At 42.9% G+C, this 17,517-nt stretch overlaps 1 protein-coding gene across 2 annotated transcripts in view; it reads right to left on the bottom strand.

Moving 5' to 3' along the window:
• Nucleotides 1-17,517, bottom strand: part of GCN1 (GCN1 activator of EIF2AK4) — a 38,449-nt gene that overhangs the window by 13,878 nt on the left and 7,054 nt on the right. For both annotated transcript variants that reach the window (XM_084217542.1, XM_084217543.1), the window contains exons 13-38: nucleotides 17,100-17,198; nucleotides 16,655-16,828; nucleotides 15,597-15,749; nucleotides 14,757-14,849; nucleotides 14,053-14,128; nucleotides 13,733-13,892; nucleotides 12,909-13,098; nucleotides 12,669-12,793; nucleotides 12,187-12,365; nucleotides 11,924-12,017; nucleotides 11,336-11,449; nucleotides 10,960-11,158; nucleotides 10,359-10,514; nucleotides 7,683-7,864; nucleotides 7,338-7,418; nucleotides 6,729-6,872; nucleotides 5,904-6,031; nucleotides 5,535-5,724; nucleotides 5,050-5,120; nucleotides 4,160-4,325; nucleotides 3,022-3,216; nucleotides 2,592-2,838; nucleotides 2,008-2,129; nucleotides 1,584-1,698; nucleotides 938-1,117; nucleotides 386-606 (exon numbers count right to left, since the gene is read on the bottom strand). In XM_084217542.1, the coding sequence (XP_084073668.1) occupies nucleotides 386-606; nucleotides 938-1,117; nucleotides 1,584-1,698; nucleotides 2,008-2,129; nucleotides 2,592-2,838; nucleotides 3,022-3,216; nucleotides 4,160-4,325; nucleotides 5,050-5,120; nucleotides 5,535-5,724; nucleotides 5,904-6,031; nucleotides 6,729-6,872; nucleotides 7,338-7,418; nucleotides 7,683-7,864; nucleotides 10,359-10,514; nucleotides 10,960-11,158; nucleotides 11,336-11,449; nucleotides 11,924-12,017; nucleotides 12,187-12,365; nucleotides 12,669-12,793; nucleotides 12,909-13,098; nucleotides 13,733-13,892; nucleotides 14,053-14,128; nucleotides 14,757-14,849; nucleotides 15,597-15,749; nucleotides 16,655-16,828; nucleotides 17,100-17,198 (3,854 nt within the window). The remainder of the gene's footprint in view (nucleotides 1-385; nucleotides 607-937; nucleotides 1,118-1,583; nucleotides 1,699-2,007; nucleotides 2,130-2,591; nucleotides 2,839-3,021; nucleotides 3,217-4,159; nucleotides 4,326-5,049; nucleotides 5,121-5,534; nucleotides 5,725-5,903; nucleotides 6,032-6,728; nucleotides 6,873-7,337; nucleotides 7,419-7,682; nucleotides 7,865-10,358; nucleotides 10,515-10,959; nucleotides 11,159-11,335; nucleotides 11,450-11,923; nucleotides 12,018-12,186; nucleotides 12,366-12,668; nucleotides 12,794-12,908; nucleotides 13,099-13,732; nucleotides 13,893-14,052; nucleotides 14,129-14,756; nucleotides 14,850-15,596; nucleotides 15,750-16,654; nucleotides 16,829-17,099; nucleotides 17,199-17,517) is intronic.

Genomic DNA, 17,517 nt, shown 5'->3' with positions numbered 1-17,517 from the left:
ACAAAAATTAAACACAGATCTTTAGCCTACAGTCAGGTCCTAAAAATACTTTTCAAACAAACCCTGAATCCATTTGTTAGCAGCTGATCTGTGTTTCACTTGTTTGTTTGTTAAGGCATTTCTCATATGGTAAAAAAAATAACAAGACCTTTTTGCAGAGATAAATGGTAATAACTAATGACCAAAGCTGACAGTCTTAAGGACCTCAGAACTGTCACTATCCTCATAGTCATCTGCTCATTTACATACATTTAATTAAGAAGCTTGCATACATGCTAGCATTTTCTGTCTTAACAGCAAAATCTCCAAGCCAAATAAATGGTCTCTGGTTGCTTGTCACAGTGATCAGTTAGAATATAGTTAGAGGGCTTTTTTAGCACTGTACCTTCTGGTCAGTCAGGGAGTACATGTTCCCAATGATCTGGGCAGCCATTTTCCTGGTGTCTGTGGAACGATCCTGGAAAGCTCTCTGAACAATTGGCATGATCAGGGCTAACGATGGAGCATCAATAAAATGGACAAATTTGGTATCCAGTAGCGTCTGCAAACACTTCTGAGTCTTCCTGGAGGGGTCAGTAAGAGCATCCAACAGAACTGGAGCAATTGCTGAATGTTTTTAAAAAGGAGAGAAAAAGACTTTATTTGTACATAAACCAAAAACGTGCCAGGATGGGCTGGTGTGCTCTCATGGGGTGTTCTAGGCAAGAAGCAGCACAAGGACAAGAGAAACTCTATTAACATCAGATGAAAAAATGGACAGGAACATTTAAAAAGCCTGGAAGCAGACAGCTGCTGTTAAGCTTTCATGTTTTACTTCTGCAGGATTAGTTTCATTTCTATATGAATTTGCATTTAATCCTAAATATCGTGAACAAAAACCTTGCTATTATAAACCACAGTCACATCAGGACATTGGAGATGCACAGACAGGTCTTACCCAGGATCTCTGGATTCCTGATGACAGACCCAATCTGCCTAAGAGCCTGCTGCCCTGCATTCTGCACCTTCACATGGGAATCCGTTAGCACTTCAGTGAGTTTGGGCACGATGTTGGGTAAGCAGGAGGAGAGCTGTTTGGGAGCACAGTATGCCATAGCCCCCAGCAATTCCACTGAGCCTGTGAAGAAAGTACACCAAGAAAAAAAAAAGACAAAAGAATAGACAAAATACAGTATTAAGAACTGATATGAGATGATGATCACATTTACTTCAAACTCAAATCCACCAGTCAGAGAACACAAAGAAACGCTGAAATGCATTGTTAGTTACTCTATGCCACCTAAAGACACCAAAAAATACTTTTCTTTTGTACAAGGGAGAAGAAATATGTTAAGGAAATTCCAAGTTCTGAAGTACAGCTATAGATACGGGATACAAACTGTCCCTTGAATATGCCAGGGGGAAAGAGGTTACTCGAATGTGTCAGGGAACTCAGCTGTAAAAAGCTGGAGAAGTTCCACAGTCCCTCATAAGACAATAAACCATCATGGCCATGTGTAGGGATGAAGGAATACACAAGGGGGATGACAGCAAAGGGAACTGAGGGTCACTCTCAGTCATGTCAGGTGCATATTGGTCCATACCAGCTTTAGTTCTCCAAGATTCCTCTTCTAGTGCCGCAAGAAGTGATGGCAAAACCAGCTTCACCCCATGAGTACTCAGATTGCTCATTACAGCTTTGGCACAGTCATCTGCAGCCTCCAAGGAGAAGAGAACACTTACAAACTGTGACACAACACTGTTTTCCTTCCTCTGAGACTCTCTGGGAACAAAGCCTTCATATAAATAGTGTCTCACTACAATGATGCAGCTGGCTAAGTAGTTCCCAATTAATGGCCAATGAAATCAGATGCTTTCAGTTACTAAGAAGATCAAATTGTTATTACTGGTATTTCAAGGGATAGGTCACCTTCTCTATTTGCCTTGTTACAAACAGGATTTGCATCCATATCCATTCCACTTGGGTTTTTTAACATTCTGTGATAGCAAAAATTTCAAGCACCTTACCTCTCGCACATACTGGTTCCCATCTCCAAAACAAAGCAGCAGGTGAGGCAGCACATGAACCACATAGGGCTCAAACAGCTTCCCAAGCATGCTGCAGAGCATCTCGAAGGCAAACAGAGCCCCTAAAAACCCAAAAAGGACAGTCAGAGGAAAATACAACTTCATTTAAGGAGGATGGGAAAAGAAGATACAATTTGCCAAATATTGTTCCAAACGCACTGAAATCTCACAGCTGAAAGTCTCTTGCTTTTTTGCCCTTGTGGCTTGTGCTGTAGTAGGGATCTGTGGCCTCAGAAAAGGAGCTCTCCCCCAGCAATACCTGCCTTTGGAAACAGGAGAGGGGGGCACATCCATATAGTCTAGGACTAGAAATCCTTCCACCACAAGGTGAATCGAGCAATTTTGGGACACTATACACAACCAACGGCCTCACAAGAGATACTTCCCATTTCTTTCTCGCCGAACTTTAGTAAAATAAATGTAGCTAAAACAAACACAGGGGTGCAGGAACTTCACCTGACCACAGTGGTAGTAGGTACAAGAGAAGTGATGACTATGTGGAGGGAAAAGCTCCTGTCCCTTACCCTCCCGCCGGCGGAAGTTCTTCTTGTCCTGGATGGCATCGGTCAGCGTAGTCATCATCTCCTGCTGCTTGAGAGAGAGGATGCCCAGGCCTTTCACCAGGCCTGCCAGACCATAGGCTGCACCTTTGCGCTCAGCATATTTATCAGACTCCAACAGCAACTGCATCAGCTTCTGGATCATTCCTCCTGCATCTTCCTTAATTGCAGGCACCAGAGGTGGTAAACAGCTTGCCACTGACTCTTGAACCTATAAAACAATCCACCAGCCACCAGATCACAAAACAGTCATTACCAACATTAATTCCCCTTAGAATGCACCCCAAGTGAAACCTTTCTGTCACCATTTTTCATCTCTCTGCCATCCCTAACAGTATCCTGGTGTTAACCTGCGTCTGTGTGGAACCTGACAACTCCTCCCAAAGGGACCTACCTGCTGAGATGGGGTGGACAAGGCTGCTATCAGTTTGCCAACAATTGGTTTCACTTTAGGGTCACTCTTGTCCAGATGTTTTGCCAGTGACCCCATCAGAATGACCACGCTTTGCCTGACAGCATCATAACTGGCATCATTAGGAGCATTTTTCAGGAATTCTTCAAACACTGGCAAGAGAGAGTTAACATTGTCCTGAAAAACAAAACCACAGAACTTGCCACTAGAGTCCACTCAGAATGAGATTTGCTATGCTCAGTGGACTTGTTTGTTCTTCTCTGAGCCAACATCTGAACAATCACACTGTATTTACAGTTCATTTCATGTGTCACATCACATAAGACCTTGTACCATCCCGACAGGCAACAAATATTTCTTGCTAGAGAGAAATTAGTTCTTCAAAATTAGAATCCCCAAGCCTGCCAGCATGATGTTCTGCCAGAAGCAACACATGCTCCCAGGCCTGAACATCAGTGCCCGCTCCTCTGCTTGCCCCATTTGCCAAGGGAGAGCAGAAACATCAAACAAACTTCACATTGTTTTTTTTAAGAAATACAATGAAAGAATGAATAATATGAAAATACCCCAATTGTCATGGGCTAAACTAAAAAATACAGGCATCTGTCCAGAGGTGACTGGCACATATGAGGAAATCAGAAGCTGAGCAATTCACACTCTGCACACCTTCTTCATCTGACGCTGCTGGGAAAGAGCTGGCAGGGAGAAGGATGGTCCTCAGCCCCTCAATGTTTTAAGTTTAATTAAGCCAACAATGAGCAAGGTTTCATGTTTTGCTTTGCATGAAGCCTGAAAAGGAATTCTCATCTTTACAGGATTAAAAGATCTATGGTCTGATTTTACTTTTATTACTCTAGTTTTATACCATTTTAACTCCAACTGACCCAGGGATATTACATTTTATAGCAATGACAGGGATGAACCACATTTAGTCAACACTAGACACTAACAGAAAAACTCTAAACACGAAAATTCCTAAATGAAAGTTTTCAGCTGTTACAAGTAACAGCAACCTCTAAGAAATTTATAATTTTTTTTTAAATCTATAGGCTCCAATGCAGTATCTACATATCCATCGCATCTTTTTTCCCCTGACAGAGACAGATACATTCAGACTTACTTTGCCATGAGTGTTGAGTGTTGAAAGAGCTGCATCCAACATGCACTTCCTGACCTCAGGACTGCGATCATTCAGCGCATCTGGCACAAAAAACTGAAAGAGGGGCTTCACCTGAGAACTGTCCAGATGCTCTGAGAGCTTGTTAAGGGCCAGTGCTATGCCACACCTGTGAAGAAGGTGATGAGCCTGTCAGCTTACTGACTTCTCACAGAACTGAGAGCTCACAATCACATTTGCTACAGGCAGCAATTACAGAAACTGAGAGCGAGAACCATTACGGAAACAAAATGCCTCAGAGTGTCCAACCTCTGTGTATTTCATTACATAACTCCATGCTGCAGTCTCCCACAAGGACAACAATCCCTCAGCCATATAATAGCTTTTATCTCAATTAGGCTTTAGGGATACTTGAGCCAACTTAGACATCAGGATCACTTGAACTACTGCTGAAATGCAGCAGCTTTACAACAAGGTACATCAGCATTAAAGGATAGATTAGCTCAACAGAAGTAGCAAACAAGATGATCTCCAATTAAACCTATACAGAACACACAAGTAAACAGAAAGTAATTATCCAACCTGGAATGTGGCCAGTTCATTAAGGCTTGCACTGCTACTTTTGAAACAATCAATGGCCCACACAGAGGTGGGAACATGGTAAGCTAAGACAAAAATCAGACAGTCTGAGAAGGAAAGACTGTTTTTACAGGACATTGAGACCATAGCACCCAATATTTTGATGGAGTTCTACCTGCCCCCAGTTTGCTTGAAGGGCACATGAAAAGAGCAAGTCAATACAACTACATGTAATTTGTTCTTCTAAATAAAAATCAAAAACATTTCATTTGCATGCACAGGAAGCGATGAGATTAGTCTGAATACAACTGTACCTTGCTTCCCACTGGTCAGGTGGTGATTCAGATATCACTCGTCCCAAAGCATCCAAAACTGGAGGTGGCCTCTGGAAGGAGGAAAGATTTCATTAAAATGCCTTTTCCAGAGACAGGCATGCAGAGAATTTGTTAACCATACCTGCAATGCCATTTGATAATTGTGCACAGAGTTATGATACTGCTAGCAGAAGAGCAAAGTAAAAAAAAAAAAAAAGCAGAAAGCAAGTCTGAAGTCAAAATTACTTCAACTGACACTGCCCTACCACAGCCTTTCTGTATGATCTAAGGCACCCCTCCCACCTGTCCAATGGTGCCATTGGTGGCTGACAACATGAAGCTCAAGACACTGAAGTCTGTGCTAAGCTCAAACAGGACAACAGTAGATTCAATGCACATCTTCAGGACCAACAAAAGGAAAAGTGACTAACAGAAGATAAAGCACCAGCTCATGCCTGTCAACCCCTTAGGGTAAGAGTACTTACATAGAGCTTCTCCTGGTAGATCTCTGTGAGCTTGCTCATGACCTCTGCTGCTTGCTTTCGGTACTGAGCTACAGCTCTGGAAAGAGCCTCAGCCCCTGCCTGTCGCACTGCCTCTTCGTGGTAGATGACATCTTTGATCAGCAGGGAACACAGGTCAGGCTGCAGCTCCAGACCCATGGACTCCCACAGCCTGCAGCACACACACAGAGGTGATGGGTCACCCTTCAGCAAAGAAGCCACTGCCACATGTACAAGTGCAGAGACCTACAGATGCCCTCCAGCTGTGGGGCAAAGCCCCTGAGTGTAGCTCCGTGCCACGGGCAGAGAAGAGATCTCCCTAAAACCCAATCAACAAAGAAGAACCCTTACCTCTCTGCCAGCTTCTGAATCTCATCTTCAACATCAAACTTTACTACCCAGAGGCGACGCAGCAGGTTCAGTCCATTCTTCTCATCACTGTCTGGGGTTGGTAGAACCATTTGTAGCTCCATCAGTCCCTGAATTAGTTAACAGGAAAATCAGTGCAAGGGTCTGATTTTTAGAAACAGATGCTTTAAAACACTTAAAATTTTTGACAAGTCAAGCTCTCAGTGGTTGGAAGTGTCAAAATTCATGTTTGCTTGTGCCTTACACTGCCCATGGTGGTCAAGGGATTCCTATTGCTAGTAGGTGAGATGGTGAGACTCAAGAACAGCGCTCCACAGGCAGGTTGCAGAGAGTCTCTGGTGACTACAGTCTGTTCTGCTTCTAAGTACAGACAAAACAGCTCAGGTGGGCTAAATTGGAATTTGTTTCATGGCAAAGAACACCAAGCACCCTTGAGGTTTTTCTTTCTGTGTTCTCAGAAGTGACTAAGCCTGAAGCTTTCCAATAACAAGGCCTAGTACAGGCAGGAATTTTTTGACAGCTTCTCTCTTTAAAACTAAGCTCTAGCCAATTGTAAACAGAAGGTGTTAAGTAGTCTTAATCATACCTCTTTTAAGGAAACAAAGGTGTGGATAAACCCAGAGTACTCCTTTTTGCAGATAAATCTGGCACAAATAACATGATTTGGAGCATTATTGTTCAGACTGCCTCTGACACACTGCCCAAAGCCTGGCATCACAACTGAAGCCTCTCTGCATCAGTGTTAGACAAGATCCACCTCCCAAAAACTGAAGGAATTTGGTGTGACCCTGAATGATTCCCACCTACCCTGAGAGCTGCATCTCGAACGTTCATGCAGGGAGACTGCAGGGCCTGCAGGAGCACATCGATCTCCTCCTGCTCGGCGTAGGCACAGCCGTCCTCCCCGCTGCTGCTCGCGCACAGCGCCGTCAGCGCCTCCGAGGCCAGCACCTACAACAGCACCAGCATGTGACACTCACCCCACTACACCCTGAAATGCTGTCAGAGCAAGCACTGAGTGCTGCCACCGCAGAAGAAATTCCCAAAGAACGATGACAGAACCAAGACGTGACAAGTTCAGCCCGACTCTCTGCTTTTTATTATTGACCTTTCTGCCACTTCATCCCTTACAACACACTCAGAGGAGAGACTACTGAGCTTTTATGGCAGAGCAAGGCTTTAGAGAAAGAAAAAAATGTCACCTCTGGAAGACTCAAAAATATATTTGCTGCAATAAAACCCACAGAAAAAAAGATGCAGACATTTTAATCCAAGAATATCATAAACACAGAAGAAAACAGGGAATGTATCAACCACCAGCATCAGATATTTAAACCAGTGGGTACATTTCCCTCATTTAGATGCTGATGAAACTTAGCAAAAATGCTGGCTGTGGTTATGAAGCTGAGCACTCACCTGTAACCGTGGAGAACCCGTTCCTATCACCCGGGTCAGCAGAACCAGCATGTCCCTGCGCGGCAGCAACTCTGGGCCATTCTGAAAGGTTGAAGGGAGAAAATGGCATGGGAGGAGGAAAAAGACTTTTATCTTGTGATTTCAAAGTGCCTTGCCTATGTATGACACTCCTTAAAACATTCCAGTCAAAACCTCAGGCTGGACAGGTACCAAAACCCATGGCAAAAAACAATTCTATACAGGTAACTCTAACCTGGACAATTCATCTGCTTTGTCCAGTTTGCCCATCAGCTGTTCTATCCCATGGCTCATCTGAAGGAGATAATTTGACCCCACAGCTCTCACCTCATCCACCAACAAAGATTGGCCATTTCCTGATGATCTCAGCTGAGCATGGACTGTAAGAATCTGCAGAATCTTCACCAGGAACTCCTCCTTGTCTTCGTTGTTATAGGGTGTCTCAGTCATAACTGTCTTCAGGAGAGGAAAGACTAAGGAAAACGCTGGAGCTGATAATGGGGCAGCACCTGTGAAAAGGAAAAAAACATCCTGTGAACACAGCTGATCCTCCCATGACTTGGTTGATAATACTGACTGGTATAAAATGTACACTTGAGTAGCTCATAATAGATATGGCCAAGCTTCAGCCTCATGCACAAAGATGCTGCGTAAACCTAAGTATTTGCCACTTAACAGCAGCAACAGTGTAGCTCCAACAGGGACTTTTGGCATTTCAGTCCTAGGTTAAGGATAGGACTTGATGATCTTAATGGTCTTTTCCAGCCTAAGTGATTTTGTGATTCTACCTGGCTTCAATTAAAGTCACTTTAGGATTCCAAATTACTACCAATGCCTCAAGAGTATAGAAATACATACTGTAAATGGAATTGAAACAATTCCATGAATTAGTCACTTATAAAATTAATTTGTCCCAAAGCAAAACTCTGTTTGCCAGCTGCATTTCCTTTAAACACTTCATACCAACCTAGCTAACCTGTCATTCCAGCCTTCAGCTGGATCCTTGAGAATTAAGTCCTTCTACTTCTGGTGCAAGATTGAACTCCTCCTCCCCTCCCCTCCTTGAAAAAACTAAAGCTTTTGGATTCCTGTTCTTAAAAGATTTTGCTCCTTCCTTTCTACAGGGCCTTGACTATAGCATATAACAAATGCTCCTTCCAGTCTTTCATTAGTCCAGTTAATATTCAAGTATCAGGTGTCTACAGAAAACATTTCCTTTCTATAGCCTATCTGTGCTGACAGAGAATGCCCAACTTTAAATTTCTGAATGCAGATGAAGAGCATTGCAGATACAATACTGCAGTATTAGTCAGCTTATGTAGGGCAAAAATACTGCAAAAGTAGTTCAAGGGAGAAATATTAAATCCCCAACACGTTCTGAGCTCCTATTTAACATGAACAGCTTCAGTAAAACCCTCTCTATTTCTCATGTGGGATTTTTCTCTCTGTTTGCTCAGTATCTGTTTGCTTTTACACTTTTCATTTTAAATTACTGGCTGGATATTTTTAGCCTTAAACCACTGTCCCTCTAAACACAGCAGGAGGAAGAAAGCTTTACTGAAGGAGAAAAATGTTCTACTCACACAGTAGCTGGTATTAACCAACACAAGAAAGATTATAGGATGTATCTTGGCATTTCAGCAATGAATGATAAATTCTGTCATCCACATTACAGGGAGGAATGGTGTCTCTTAGGTCTCATACTAACCTGAGAAATTAATCTCTACTAAATCATATCTCACAAGTACATTCCAAAGAACTTTGAAAACAAGGAAAAATCCTTTGGGAATATAGTATGATTTGTCCAACAAAGTGCTGTGGAAACTACTGTCCTTCTCTTGCAAAAGTGGAAAAGAATAATTAAATATTAATATAATTAAACAATATAGGAAATCTTGAAGGACTGAAAATACTTCCACTATTTTCTTATTTTCTAGAAATGAGCCTGAAAAAGGATTCAGTTGTTAATGAATGTGCACTTACTATGGCAAAAAATTGCACAGTGGCAACACCAAATTATCACTGAGATGTTCAGCACTGCAGTGGTGATCAACATGGCCAATGGCCACTGGTCAGCTGTGACAGTGACATGTGCCACAGTCACACCACTGAACAGCAAGAGAACTGAACTATGGGGCTAAGGGACCAAACAGAATCCCACATTTCCCTTAAAAATATACACCACCATCTACCACAGCAGCTTTTGACTGGGTTATCTGATGAACAGCTCCCAAGCCTGGGAGAAGTGAACCACCTCTCTCCCTGGAGTACATCCTGAGACAGCCACAGCCATGCCAGCCCCCAAAGGACACACACCAACCCTCCTCTTCTGAACTGTCATCTTCAGTGGAGTGGCACTAGTACTTGTGCACTCCACTGTGAAGAAGATTCTGGAAGCAACCTAAATAAAAACTAACTCCAGAAAATAAATTTTTTTAAAAAATCAAGAAAAAAAGTTTACTTTAACTCAAATCATTACCTTGCACCGTAAAAATATTGATGCTTGCCTTCACGTTAGAGAGGGGAGAGAACTGCTCTTTCTACAATCATGCCACTATAAAATATTCATGAACTGCAGCACCAACAGCAAACAAGCAGAGGCCATGGGCACTTCACTCCTGTGATCACAGATAATAAGCAATTATTTTGTCTCTCCACTTAGCATAAGGGATTCAGAGAGACCAAGTGGTGCTGAAAGGTAGGAGCTGTCCTTGGCAAAGATGAACCTTAATTTCACTGCCGTTATTTCTGTATGAACCATTTTAAGAAAAAAGACTGTTATTTCATTTCTACACTTAACTATAGTTGCAACATCACTTCTACTACCAGGAGAAAAAAAACCCTTAAGGTTTTTCATATCTATGAACAGCTATCCAATTAAAAAAGAAAAAGTGAACTTTTGCTTGAAAAATAAAACACAAACTCTGAAAACTAAAGCAGTCCACAGTTATTGGAGGTGGGGGCAGTGTCAGCAGGATGTACCATATCCCCCATACTTCATACCTGGCTCTCCCTTGCTGGTTCGGCTGGGAATGGTGTGGGCATGCAGCAAACTGACCACTCTGTTCAGAGCAGTGGGCAGCTCTTCCTGACACCAGGATTCATCTAACTCACACTCTGGTTTCATCAGGCGCAAGGTCACATGGCTTACCAGAGTACCTGGAATGGAAGAGTAAAGAATCCATGAGAGGGCTAAACCAAAAGATTTCTCAAGAGAAAAAGCCTCAGGAACACAGACCCAAGAATTGGAACAAAGAGGCTCAGAGCAGGAAGCCCAGCCCAGGGCTGTCAGGGGACAGATTTCTTCACAACATGTGTGAGTTACACTCACACCGTCCTAACTCTGCACAGGGAAGGTCCCACAGTGACCAGATGCTCCTCAGAGCTGGACACTGACCAGACAAGTCCTTGTCTTTGGTCCCAGTCCTACCCAGCAGTAGGACCTCTGGGAAATCACAGTCATCTCCCTAAGCACTGTTCCAGGTGGTTTTTCCTCCCGGCTTCCTGTGGTACATGGTCATGACCCACAGTCTGTAAGAGCAAGAATTTTCACCACCTTCAAAATGACACACTCTGCCCTTAAAGAGCAACTGCAAATACTCACCAAAGGTTTTCAGTCGAGCAGGCATGACACAGGAAGCTAAGGAAAGAAAAGGCTTCTTGATCCTTGGAGCAGCCAAAGGAGATCGAAAAAGTGGCAAGAAGGAACTGATGAGACCAGGGATGTACTGAGTGAGACCGGGAGGCTTTTTCTTTATAACAGTGTTCAGGAGTCCTAGAGCTGTTTCCAGCTCATTATCAAGCTGTAAGAAAACCAATTCAAGAGATTACCATAAAGAAAGCTCCACTGGGAAAAAAATCAATTCAATCTCATTTGTAATAACAGAAGCAAAGAGGTGATTGTTACACCATTTTCTCTCCATCAAAGTGACTGGGGTCATGGTGGCTTCAGAGGTGACAAAAATACAACCAGAACTCACCTCCTTCAGCCGTTTCCTTATCTGAGCCTCCCTTTCCAGCTGTGCATGCATCAGCTCCTTCTGCTTGCTTGTCAGCTGCACCTCATCCTTTATTCCCTTCTTCTTTTTTATCTCCTGCAACAGAGAGCCATGGTCATCGTTATCTGGGAGCTACAAACACCATCCCTTCAATTAGTCAGAGAAACAAGTTGGAAACAGGGTTTTTTGCAATTTATTTTTAAAACAGTATCAAAATATCCTTCCAAGTATATCCCTCTTGAGTAAAGACACAAAATGGAAATCAGCAGGTTAACAACACTTTAGTGTCCCCCAGCATAACATAAGTTTCTCTGCATTGGTCACAAATTATTTGGTATCACTAAAAAGTGCTGTCCAGTTTATTTACAGTGGATGGTATGTCACCCTCCCCAGAGCTAAGAGAAGTCAACCTTTGTTTAAAAAAATGGAATACATGCAGATAGAAATATTTCAAGTAGTTCAGAGAATCTTTCCCACCAGCACACAGACATATGCCAGAAGCCATGGAACAACACACAACTTGCAGTGAAGATTCTGACCAGCCTGGCATTCCTTCTCCCATCAACTCACCTCCTTCAGCTCCAATTCAATGATTTGCTCCTTGAAGGAATAAGCTTTGTTCTCCCTCTTCATGTTAGTCTTTTTCATACTATCCTGTTGAGCACTGAGAAGGACAAGTAGAGAAAGAATCAGCACTGCTCTGGACTAAGGACCAGGCATAAAAATCCAGGAACTTCTATGCAGAAAGAGCATTTGATACACCCAGTCACCCACTGGCAAGAATATCAGCGGTGATCAATCCCCAGATGCACACAGAAATGATGAAGACTTACCTCTGTATTATAGATTTGTCATACAGTTCTCCCTCAGGTGTCTTCATAATGGCAAATTCCTCTCGAGTAACCTGGCACAGAGCTGGATTCTCCATGGATGTTGAGATAGTGCTGATGAGCTGTGGGAGCACTCTGCCAGGTAAAAGCAGGGAGAGAGACCCCACTGCATTCATAGATGACTGTCAGGAAAATAGAGGAAAAAACATAATCAGTCTTGCTTAAAACTGTCTCCAAGAAGTACACCCCCATTACATTCCAATCCCCAATTCGTTGTTCAGTGGGTATTTGAATGTTATCTAAAATTCTTCTCAGTTGCTGGTACATTCTTCCCCTCTTAAAATCCCAGCTCCTTTTCACCAGAGACATTCTCTTTTAACCTCCTCTACCACACCTTTTAGACAGCTCTCCTTCCTAGCAGACCAGTTAGTACTGAACTCCTCCAAGGTATCTCCCAAAAAGAACATAAGGAAAGCAGTTATCACCTGGTTCTCCAGAGTGTAGGTGGTGATCCTGGGTAAAATGTCATTCAGATGTTTGGTGATGAATTCTTTAGGATCTATCTTCATCTTGATGAGGAGGGCTGGCCAAAGTCCTGGCTGCACTGCCACTAGTAAAAAGAATAAATGAGGATAATAAACATTAAGCAGGTTGCTGGCACAACAAAACAAAAAGTACAATAAAAATTCATACATTGACCATGAGAGTATTATCCCTGCACTTACCTACAGATGGATGATGGCTCACCAGCAGCATCTCCAGGGCCAGCTTCTCTGGCTCAAAGGAGTCCACATCAAGCCCTGCCACACTGGAGATGACACAGAGGGCCTCATGCAGCACACGAGGGGGAATGTATGTCCTTCCCAGCTCCGACAGCTCTCCTGCCTCTGTCACCAGCACCTCGTGAGGCAGAATCTGAATGGACAACACCAAACTTCCCTGAGACCTGAACACATCTCCCCACAGCAACACCAGGCTGAATGCCATCTCCCTGTCAATACTAAAAACCTGAAGTTTTCAAAGGAAAGAAGGGGATAAGGATAATAGCAAAACCAAAGCATAGGAATGACAGTGACAGAAGATTAGGAATGGAGGACTATACTGGATTTGGCAAGCTAGGGTAAAATAAAACTAAAATGATCTCTTCTGGCAAAGACTCTGGAAAAGGTTGAGCCAGCTGGCTGAGAACATTATGCTCAACTTCTACAGGATAAAAGAATCAAGATACAAAAAAAGGAATGAAGCACTTGGTCTTTCAGCAGATATTAAATCTACATTAAAATAATAAAAATACATGGAAAGCTACAGCTTCCTCCCCAAAATATTTTAGATATGTCTTTTCTATGTATGTAGGGAAGACCAGGCATACCCCAGACATTTATACTGTAAGATGCAGTAATCCAGTAAAAAGTGGCATTCCAGGAGATCATATGGAGCTGAATCCTGTTCACATCAGGCTGTATGTCAATGCTAACAGCAAACCTAGGGCAGGGAGGTGACTGGCACCACTCAGACATCTGTCTGAGCAGACACTTGCTTGGCTGCTCACCTTATGAGAACTGAGAACCCCTTTGAGTTCCTCCAAGAGCCCATAGGCCAGCTTGTACCCTCCCAGAGAGGACAGGAGCTTCTTCACTGTTTGGTGGGCCTGCCTGCGGACGTGCCAGGTGCGGCTCAGCAGCACGGCCACCAGGGCACGGTGGTACTGCCTGCAAACACAGACACAGGGGTTAGCCAGGGAGCCAGCTCTGCAGCCAAGGGGACACAAAGGCACCACGAGTTCAACATTCTCAGGCCCATCCCCCCAGTGCCCACAGCAGCACTCTGGGCTCAGACAGGGATCGGGGACAGCAAGGGCACTGTACGTACTGAACTTTGCTTTCAGGCAGCCGCTGTGCATGATCCAAGAGCAGGCGCTCTGTCAGCTGCAGCACTGTGCACATGGCTGGGGGAAAAGACAAATATTTAAAACAGTATGAGACTTGGTAAGGAAACGGATTTTTTTACCTGAAAACGAATGAACAGCAAACAGGACACATTAAAATAGCTCCCCAAGCTGAGCCTCTACATAATCTTCTCATTGAAGCTAAGACAAATCCAACTCAGATCTGCCAACACTGGGAACTGAACCATGATTTCATTGAAATGTTGTTAGCTGGATCCCAGGACAATTTTCCTGACCATTGTGTGTGACCTATTTTGGTCTAAGTTGACAGAGCAAAGCAAATTATAAACACCACGCTCAGTGCTTCTGTTCTGTTAATTCCTGAGCCCTGCCAAAATGGCTTCAGTGGCAATGAAATGGGTACTGAGTGTCAGCTGTCACAAGGCCCTTCCATTTCTTTATCATTTGGAATGATAAATGAGTCATAACTCAGGTTCATCAAGAAATAAATTAATTCATTTTCAAGTTTAGACTACAGCTACTGTAGATGGACTCTGAAGAGTACACAGCTCCTTTTAATCTGAAACTGTATTCTCCAAGGACACAAAACAGGGCTAACAACATTAGTTGTCAAACACTAAGAAACACAGTTAAACCGCAACTGGATATACAGTAACTGCCAATTTACCTTCCTCTGATGCAGACTGCAAAAACTTCTCAGATGTAAAAATTTGTTTTTTCTCATCCAAAATCAGCTGCCAGAAACCACTCAGCTTAGACTCTGACAAGAAAAGATGATGTCCATTGAGGATGCTTCAAAATAAGTCAAAACTCATCAGTGTACATAAAATACAAGAGAATTCTCTCTCCTGAAATCCTTCAAGTTACTTCTAGCTTTACTGATCTTCAATTCTTAATCATCTCATTTCTCTCATTCATAACTAGAAACACACCCAAAAAACACCAGCTGATAAAAATACTTTTCTCTGACTTATATGTGTGAAATGTAAAGTCTAATTTACCTTAGGGCAAACCTTCCTAGAATTAAAGAAGAGGAGGGAAGTGGAGTGTTGCTTTTGGTAGAACACAGCTGATTTTATGTCCTGGCAGATGTATGAACTCAGAGAGCTCTTGTAATATCCTCTAATGGGAGACAGAATTCCAGTCCCTATGCTTTCCAAAGGTTTGTAAAAACACTACCCAAAAAGCAATCAAAGAATACTTCCAATGCATCAGTCAAATCTGACCATGTAAGTTTCAGGGTGAACATCTCCTGTCAGAATAAAGAGGAATATTTCCCTATGTGAATGGAAGGTAGAATTTGTAAAGCCATGGAAGAGCAAGAACTCTTCACTGACATAAATGAGAGAGATGGGAATTAATCTTTCCCTGGTTTATAGAAGATCAATGATGCTCTACATAGAAACTACACACAGATTAAGAAATAGTATCTCCTGCACACTGTCAAGGAGTGTTAACCCTCAGAACCCATTTATATTGGATTCTGCCAGCTGTTTTGTGACCTTACCAGTTTGTCCCTCAATTACAGACATCCTGCAGATCAACAAAGCTGCTGCAACTCCTTCAGTTACCATGGGAACCTGAGTACTTTGAGATGCTGCTTTTTCTACTGTCTGGATCAGCATTGGCAGCAAGTCCATTCCCTGCAATAATGTGTCACCTAAGGGGACAAAAGAGACACATTACAAAACAGCATGGTCCTCACTTTACAACCCAAGTATCAATGGTTTTTCTGCTGCCAGGAGACAAGGAGAGGAATGAGACACACACTGGGAACACTGAATCTCCCAAAGTATTTGCCAGTCACTACCACTAAATTGCAACTATGAAAAGCTCAATGGCAACCACTTCAGTCCTTTTCTCACAGACAGAACAGTCCCATCTCAATAGATTAAGTTTCTGTTCATGGGATGCAAAAAAAAAAAAAAAAGCTAATTCAGTTACATTAAAGGAATCACTTCAAATCACAGGAAGTCTGACTTCAAAGATTAATGTTTCCCTGAGAGAGGGAAAGCAAATTCCTGGCAAGCCATGACCATCTGTTTCACTTCAAACATTCAGAAGTTAAGGAATCCCAGAGGCCTACAAATGTGGATGAAATGCTGTAGTCAAAGGGGGCAGGACCAAGACATCAATCCTGAGAGGATCACCAAAAGAAAGTGATTTCTTGAGTTCTTCATTTCAAACACAGAAATTTTTTTTTAGACTTTCCAAGAGTCAAAGCCAGAGATGAAGATCCAACTGTGCTGGGTGCTATATAAAACGGAAGTAGGCCCCCTGAGCTAGAATTTAGTAGTAAGACAAAAATAAAGCAATCAAAAATCACTTTGAGATATATGAAAGACAGCATAATGGACAGTGATTTTAGTCATACAATGAAACAAACCATCTTTATAAACTTGAAGGCAAAAGAGTTTAAGGAGAAATGTGAAGGAGATCAGTAAAGACATTGCCTTACAAAATCTCTCCTAATCTGCACAGCTCTCTGTATCAGCAAGTATAAAGGTTGCTAACTCTCCTCCTGAGCCCCACAACCAAGAGTTATTAACAGCTGCCCAGTTTTACCTTTGAAGGAGGCTAGCATGCACTGCAGGTAGGCATGTCTCACAGCTGAAGTCGAGGTTTTCAGGCTGAAGGCTTTTTTTAGCCATTCCACCAGCTTTTTAGGAACTTCTGTGGTGAACCGAACACACCAAAGAGCCAGGACAGAGACTGCATGAACCAATGTGCCTTCATGGACTGGGGAGAAACACAGAGCTGACATCAGTTCAGCAATTGCAGAGAGCACAGAACAGAAAACAGAAAGCAGGTAACAACATCAGGATGCAGGAAAAGAACACGTGCTCCTAACAGGCACAGCACAGTCTCCCTAGGGCTGCTTATCAAAACAGGGCAACAGATTCTGTTACACAGCAGGCAAGAATCCAGATTTATCTTGAATAACCATGTGAAAACCCTGCTCAAGAGGAACACAGCTTAGCAAACCCAGAAAAAAGGCAAAAGGTCTCACCTTCTTGTTGCAGGAAAGGGATGAAAAGCTCAGCCACAGTGGCACTCAGAGCTTGGCTGGAGGGTCCAGAAACCACGTGGTGACTAAGGCTGCCAATCCCTGAAAGGACAGAATTCTCTCCATAATTCCCAAACTACCAGCACAACATCTAAAACCAATCAAGAATGACCCTTCACACGTCAATCCTTGCACAGACATCTCTTTTTCTTTGTCACTACATCTGGATATCACATCCACCATGTACCACACTGCCAGATCTCTGTCCTCAGTTTCACTCTGGGTGCAAGTCATCTTCTTTGAAGAAAATTTTTGGCCTATCAGCCAATTATTTTCTTTGAATGGAAAGTCAGGAACTGGTATGTGGTATCCAGCACCCTCTATGGCTTTAACTACAGCCAATTTAGAGTGACAGGCTGGA

The sequence above is a fragment of the Fringilla coelebs genome, assembly GCF_963513975.1.
Source record: "Fringilla coelebs genome assembly, chromosome: 17".
Taxonomy (NCBI): Eukaryota; Metazoa; Chordata; class Aves; order Passeriformes; family Fringillidae; genus Fringilla; species Fringilla coelebs.
This window is presented reverse-complemented; position numbering and strand designations above follow the sequence as displayed.